An 8005-nucleotide genomic window follows, 5' to 3' on the forward strand; every position below is an offset into this window, starting at 1 on the left:
GTATACCAGACATCAGTCTTAGGTAACACTTTAGAGGGCATTGCCATGCCTGTGAGGTTACTGACTGGATCTTCGGGCATCCACAATATGGCAAATCAACTCCTTTAGGATTTTGGTCATAATTATGGAAAGGAGCCAAAGCCAAATACTCTACCATTGATCAACAACTGCTAACAGTACATTATTCTTATAGCAGATAGAATTGTTCACTAAGACCCCCCCTCCCCGTAACTGTGAGAATGGGTCTACTAATCAAGGAATGGATAGAAGGATTGTTCAAATGACACCCCTCCTCTGTAGCCCACACATCTACTTTTATTAAATGGTATGCCTATTTATAATAATGAAGTGTTCTGGCAATGAGTCCCTGAGGCACAAATTGCATGCTGTTTTTGATCCCACTGAAGCAACCAAAGAACACCTCCCTATTCCCTTTTCCTCTAGTGCCTGACACAGTAAGAAAGCAGTTTTGCTCATCTCTGATGATTCTTGGTATACGGACGGCTCCAGCATGGGAAATGCCTGCACTTGGACCACTGATACAGATATACAGCAGAGCAGTCAGTGGGCTGAGTTGTGAGCTGCTTAGTTAGTGATCACACGTGAGTCTTGGCCTCTGTATTGAAAGGCCTAATTATGTGGCTAGCCCAGTGGGAACAAGAATAGTCAGTGATTATGGATGAACTAGCATGGGGCATAAATATGGGTCAGGACATATGGGAGAAGAGGCAACATCCTGCAGGCAAATTAACCCTATTTCCTGTGACCACACACACAAAAAGCCCCTGAAAAATGGCTGTCCCTACTATGGAGTTGTGGAGTGTAGGATAACAGCCATCACAGGAGTAACGTCATCTTGAAGAAACTATGCATACCAAGGTCTTCTCTAGCAAGGTCATTAAAAAGTGCTCCTAGCAGAAATAGTCCACCATAAAAATGCTTATTTAAGTGGCCATGAGTTTCATCAGATAGTCTATGCCAAGCTGTACATGTTTTCCCTAAAAGCTTATTATATATAAAGAGTATTTCTATAGGATATGTGAAGGGATCCACTGTCTTTTTCTTACTTTTACTGATGTAAATGTTTTCTAGACTATTTCATTTGTAAATTTTAGAACTGTTAAGACTTTCTCCTAATTTAAACATTTTTATCATTATAAAATATACTCCCCTTTGTTCTGTAATATTGATTTTTAACCAAAAGTCTACTTTACATGATATCATTATAACTATACCAGATTTCTGTTGGGTCATGTTTACATTGTCTATTTTTTCATCATTTTAATTTTAAGCCTTTGTTTTTTGAAATTTAAAATGAATTTCTGTAAGCAGTATATTGTCAGATTTTTAAAAATCTTTGCTATCACTAATATTTTTTTACTTAAAGCGTTTGATCCATTTACATTTAATAAAATTTTATTTTTCATTTCTAGAAGTGTCCTCAAATGTTCCCATCTTTTCCTGATGGTCTCTTATTGCTGCTCTTTTCTGAAATTGCATCCTATTTCTTAAACCGTATGTACATAGCAATTACACTGACATACACATACACATATTCCTATCTTTCCATTCCAATATACACAGTCTATGTGAATTCTCAATTTGCTGCTTGATTTTTATTGGCTTGTTCATTTTGTCTTGCTAACTGTAGTTGATAGTCTGTTCCTATGCTTGATGATATTTCATTGTGAACTCATTGTGTAATTTTGTTTATGAGTCAGCATAAATAAGTAGTAGCTCTTCTATAAGCTTAATTTATAAGTAAATTAATAGTAGCTCTTCTATAAGCTAAAATAAGGATAAATATAGTCCCTACTTAAAGGCTTGAAGTCTTTCTGTGAATTTTAAAGTCAGAAAATGACAATAAAGTACTTAACATAATGCTGGGAACATAATGAAGGATCAATATTTGTTAGACTTCACTTTTAATTTGGGGATTAATATAATGCTTTAGCCTTTACCTGATTGCTTCCTGCCTCTTCCACTGCAATGTAAACTCCATAAATTACAAAAGACGTGAGGTGCTGTCTCCTGCTATGTTGTCTCAGTGAGCTTAAAAGAGTTTGGTGTATTTAGACATTTAGTAAGTGAATGAATAAATGGGTTCCATCAGAGTAGAATATGTTAAATGGAGAGACTATTCCTAAGAGCCTTTTATGTCAATAATGATCACTGTAATCTTCTTTATTCATGGACATAATAATTATGGGTATCAAAACCCCAGCAACAATTTTGTGAGATAATATTTGTGAAACTTAGCAGACCCAGAATTGAGCTTCAATTTTCATGAAAAAATCAAATTAAGCATTCAAAATAAATAGCTAGAATGGCTAATTTTGTTTATTACTTCTATATAGTATTTGTATATCTAAACTCTAATTACAAACAAGTGAGGATGATTTCATATTGAAAAACAGAAAGTCAAATACTTTCATTGTGTTTTGTGTACTGTAGGTACCTGTTTGACATTAGTTCTCTACAATTTAATTTAATGAATGCAAAGTAGTCTCAGGAGGACAAGTAAAATCCATGAAACAGATACTTTTATTTGCAACTTAACAAATTATGGGCAGGTGTTCAGTGTGAGCACACATTTTCTTACCAGCTAAGTTTTGTAGGTATTAAGTGGAGGTGTGTCCATGAAGAAGTTTGTGATTCCATCACAAGGCCTTCCTGGAACATTTTTAAGACTTTATATAATGAAAGAAAAGAAAATCACTCTTCCATCAAACAGCCAATACATGCCTAGTCTGCAGCAGGTAATCTAAATTAGACAAAACACAAGCAAAATTAAGAATTGGCAGACATGCTAAGTATATTAGAAGGCATTTTCCTTTTTGCTGCAATTATGGAGTCCATCCTGGGAGTTTTAGGTAACGGGTTTATTGCACTTATGTACTGCATTGGCTGTGTCAAGAAGAAGCTCTCTATGCTTGGCTTTATTCTCACTGGCTTAGCAATTTCTAGAATTTGTCTGATATGGATAATAATAATAAATGGTTTGATGCATGTATTCTCTGATAATATGTATTACTTTAGTAACCTGTTTGAATATTTAAGTTACCTGTGGGTAATTTTGAATCATTCAAGTATCTGTTTTGCCACCGGCCTCAATATCTTCTTTTTCCTGAAGATAGCAAATTTTTCTCACTACATATTTCTCTGGTTGAAAAGTAGAATCAATAGAATTCTTCCTCTTCTAATGGGATCCTTGCTTATTTCATGGGTAATTACTATTCCACAACTTGCAAAGAGTATTAATGATGAGAAAATGAAGCCTAGAAACATAACCTGGCAATTCAACATGCAAATAAGTGATTTCTTTGTTCAGCAGGTTGCAATAAATCTGGGAATCGTTTTCTTCTTTACACTATCCTTAATTACTTGTTTCTTGTTAATCGTTTCCCTTTGGAGACACAAAAGGCAGATGCAATTCAATGCCACAGGATTCAGAGACCCCAGCACGGAAGCTCACGTGAAGGCAATGAAAGTGCTGATAACTTTCATCATCCTCTTTATCTTGTATTTTGTAGGCTATGCCATAGAAATATCATATTTTACTGTCCCAGAAAACAAACTGCTGTTCATTTCTGGAATGACAACCACAGCCATCTATCCCTGCGGTCACTCATTTATTCTAATTCTGGGAAACAGCAGGCTAAAGCAAGCTTCTTTGAGGGTAATGCTGAAATTAAAGTGTTGTGAAAAAGAAGAAAATCTCAGAGCTACATAGACAGATTGGCAGAATAATCCAGTGGAAAAAATCCTTGAATATCTGTTTCACTTGCACAGCTTTCTTCCTCCAGTTTTTAACTGTTATTGAACTTCACTGAAATCCTCCATAATTGTTTGAGTACATTTTCAGCAATTTCACTCTTTGATGAAATTTTAATCTCACATGCATATACCATGGTTTAGTATATTTTCTTCTCTGCAACTTCTTCCAACACACCTCCCAGACGAACAACACTCTCTTGAGACTATTCATTGTAAAGATTACGATGGTGACAATCAGCATCTAAAACAAGACTTTTCATTGGCTTTTTCCCTTTCCTTAAAGATTGATATCCATTCCCCAAGAAGACCCAAAGAAAAAAAAACCAAGACGAAGAAAGTTATGAGCAATCTTGACATTTAGAACATGGAAGAAAAGGGAAGACGGGTGCTTCTTATGAGTGTCCTATTTCAATTCTTTTAAAAATTGCTTTTAGTTGCATAGTTTAATATCTAACATTCTGTTTTTCTGGTGTTATTTGATGTAGTAGTAGTAATGATAGTACATATAGTTCTTTGAAGAACATCTGGGTGATTACTCTAACGGCACGCAGGAGAGGGAGGAGGTCATGAGGGCTACACTGGAGCCGGAAATGCTGTCCCCCGCTGTAGTCCGAGATTTGGAGTGGTATGAAAAGTCCGAAGAAACTCAGGCTCCCCAGGTACAACTACTCGAGACTACCCAGGAACCTCCCAACCCTTCAGAGTCCTTTTGCCCAAGAGATGTCATGATACCAGTGGTGTTTCCTGGGCCTGTGAGCCAGGAGGGCTGCTATCCGCTTACTTGTGAACTTCAAGCAGGGATCCTCAAACTTTAAATTGAAACAGGGGTCCAGTTCACTGTCTCTCAGACCGTTGAGCCAGACTGCAGGCCGCAGGATGAGTCGGCTGCTAAGCAGGACAGGCAGTGGCTGCACACCTGGCGGGCCGGATAAATGTCAGTGGGGGGCCGCATGTGGCGGGAGGAGGGGAGGGGACCGCATGTGGCCTGCGGGCTGCAGTTTGAGGATGGAATCTAAAGCATATCATGTACCAACGCCAGCAACTCCCTCTGCCCTATGAACAGCTTAAGCACTTTTATTGAAAACCTTCACTCCAGGCAGAGGAGATGGTGAGAAAGAAATCTTGGGCTGAGGTGAGCAGCAAGAAATGCCAACAAGCCCTGGCACAATTAGAGAGTGTCCTCAGCCACCTAGGGCCTGGTTGCATGCACACTAGCACCACGAGTGCTGATACTCCTTGGGGGCAGTGCCCTATGCTCTAAGGAATTCTATAAACTGGACTTGTCCCGGCTGGCCTCCAATAGTATGCACCAGAGCCTGAGCACAGCAGCTTGTTTGCGCCGTCTTTTCCGAGCCATTTTCATGGCTGATACCTTTAGCGAGCTGTAGGCTCTTCCACTCATGGGCACCATCGTCATGACACAGGGACACGGTGACAGTGGGGAAGATTGGTTTCGACTCAAGCTTAACTATCCGGTGCCCACCCAAGGCCACGAATTGACTGTGACTCTGTCTTGTGGTAAACCTTCCATCCAAACAACAGCTTGGGAGGATTACATTCGGTTCCAGGCACCAGTGAGGCTCAAAGGCTTCCATGAGTGAACAAAGGTGCTGCCTAATCCTGGAAACGCAATGGCTGAATTATCGTTTTCCCTATGGCACTAAGTCACCTCCTGTTGCTTGGAGCAAGAGTTGCTTCCTGGTGAGAGACCAGGGTTCTCTTCTGGCTGTCTGCCTCCCCTTCTCAACTTCCTGGTGGGCTGATGGTGTGTAACTGTAATAATCATTGTTGAACAACATCTCTGAATCAAAGGCTGATTTTCCCAGTCGGTGCTGGGTCAGGTGTTTCTGTTAGTAGCTGGAAAGCAAAGATGGGTCCATTGATAAACACTCCTATGGAGGTGGCCCTTTTCTGCTTTTTGCTATGCCCTTCGAATTTTTTTTTTTTTTTTGGCTGGGACTGGGTTTGAACCCATCACCTCCAGCATATGGAGCCGGTGTCCTACCCTTTTGAGCCACAGGTGTCTCCTGCCCTTCAGAATTTTTAAGAGGGTCATAATGTGGGTGTGACTCATAAACTTATATATAAAACAAATAGATTCATATTAAATGTTCCTGAAACTCAATCACCAGGAAATAGTGGCAAATGAGTTTAAATTAAAAATAATTTTTTAAAAAAGAAAAACAGCTAAGTATATAGAGTATACTCAGGGAAGATAGGATCAGAGCACAAATGCAATGAATCTTAATACTCTTCAGACATAGTGACTTGAGATGAAGCAAAGTTATGAACCCCTGTTACTCTTTATTTGATTAGAGTTGAGTAAAGATTCTACTAGAATTACTGATACAAAGGACTCAACATAATCCTTGACCAAGAGACATAAGGCTGATACAAGTTGTGTGAAATATAAAATGTTCTGCTCTAGAGTTTCATAAGCACACACACACATTCATACACACAGACTTGTACTTAGAGTCATATTTCAGATGCAGACGTTTACAATGAATTTTTATATCTAACCCAAGATGTGAACAGAGTGACATTTTGGCAACTTTGAATAATGCCCATATCTTGTACTTACTGATTATGGCTGGAATATTTTTGAATATAAAAGCTTAATCCATTTTTATGTGATACTCCCAAATCAATATTTATATATTTTTAAACTAAAATGTTTAGAATGAACAAATATTTAAGAAATAATAGAGAAAATACAACTAATAGAATTATCCAGTTTCAATCAAATTTACATAATTGTTTATTGGAAATCATGCAGTGTAAGCAATTATGTTGTCTATGTAGATTTCATTAGAATTTCTTCATTTCCCACATTTTAAAAATTTATTTGTAATCACCACTTTTGAGGATGCATAATCTTTCTGATCTATAATATTAATAGTACATTTAATCTTTGTCATATTGTTTGTATTTCTGTTGTCTTCAGTTTTTCACTGATACGGATAAGGATCGTAGGAGTATTGCAGAGCATAAATGCCATTCATTAAAGATACATTTTTTCAACACTAACTGTACTAGATGTTGAGGATATAGTACCGAACAAGGAAGTAGTAGAAGAACAAATAAATAGCAAAAAGTCACCTAAACTATTTCATTAAGGTATTAGGGGAGGAAAATGACAGGATGACAAGCACATGACTTGACTTGGTCCTAGGAGTACAGAAGGTGTCACAGGCGTTAAGATGCTATAGTTTGAAATCTGAATAATTAGTAGGAGTAAGGTGGGCAGAGCAGGAGGGATTCAGGGTAGGAAAGAAGTATGTGCAAAGAGATCTTCAGGCAACAAGGGGTTAGAGCATTAAAGGAACCAAAGATCCAGTCAGACTAGTGTATAAAGAGAGCAGTATTAAGACACATTTTTAAGGGAAATTCCAATGGGGAAGAAATTGTTCAATTTTTTTTGCAGAACTGATACATTTCCCTGTAGAAATAGCATACTGACAACTTAATAACTTATAATAATATGAAAATGAAATATTTTATTCCAGTAACAAAATCAAGCAAGCTATTATTTCTAATACTATTACTTTAATTTCAAAAACATCTCTTTAATTGTTATATGTTTGACTAGCAGAGAGGTTAAACATTTTTAGAGGATTATTAACCAATACCATATGCCTTAGGGGAATTTTTCATTTGTTTTCTTCTCATCTTTAATTGTGTGGTTATTTTTCTTACAAACTTGGAGACTACCTTATATATTAAGACTTTCCCACATATTATGCATTATTGTTTTTTCTTCATTTGCTCTTTCATAGTGGTATTTTGGAAAATAGGTTTCTACTTTTTTTTTTAGGTTTCTAATTGATATAAACTAAAGAAGATTTATGTTTTTATATGTGTTTTCTTCTGTTGCTATTTCTGCCAATATTCATGTAGTTATATTGAAACATTTAGAAATTGCTCCAATTTTTACTATAAAATTACACAATTGCATAAATAACACAATTTCATTGAAACTAAAATTAGAGAACACCAAAATGTATGAAAGAGATATTGATTATGCACATTTGCAGTACTCAACTAATCATTGGAGGTTTTTTTGTTAATTTGTTTGTTTTTTGAGACAGAGTCTCACTGTGTCGCCCCAGGTGGAGTGCTATGGCATTGTAGCTCACAATAACCTCAAACTCTTGGGCTTAAGTGATTCTCTTGTCTCAGCCTCCCAAGTAGCTGGGCCTAACCCACCACAACACCCAGCTATTTT

At 37.2% G+C, this 8005-nt stretch overlaps 1 protein-coding gene and 1 pseudogene across 1 annotated transcript; both read left to right on the top strand.

Moving 5' to 3' along the window:
• The first annotated feature begins 2806 nt into the window (after positions 1-2806).
• On the top strand, positions 2807-3733 carry LOC100946490 (taste receptor type 2 member 10-like). Its single transcript, XM_003803548.1, has one exon. It carries the CDS (start codon positions 2807-2809, stop codon positions 3731-3733), a length of 927 nt encoding a protein of 308 aa, XP_003803596.1.
• A 408-nt stretch (positions 3734-4141) lies between these two features.
• On the top strand, positions 4142-5378 carry LOC100948073 (annotated as a pseudogene).
• The last annotated feature ends 2627 nt before the right edge of the window (positions 5379-8005 follow it).

The sequence above is a fragment of the Otolemur garnettii genome, unplaced genomic scaffold (genome assembly GCF_000181295.1).
Source record: "Otolemur garnettii isolate 467f Iridium unplaced genomic scaffold, OtoGar3 scaffold00329, whole genome shotgun sequence".
In the NCBI taxonomy this organism is placed as follows: domain Eukaryota; kingdom Metazoa; phylum Chordata; class Mammalia; order Primates; family Galagidae; genus Otolemur; species Otolemur garnettii.

Coding starts and splice junctions, on each gene's coding strand:
- LOC100946490 (XM_003803548.1), top strand. CDS start 2,807: ATGCTAAGTATATTAGAAGGCATTTTCCTTTTTGCTGCAATTATGGAG.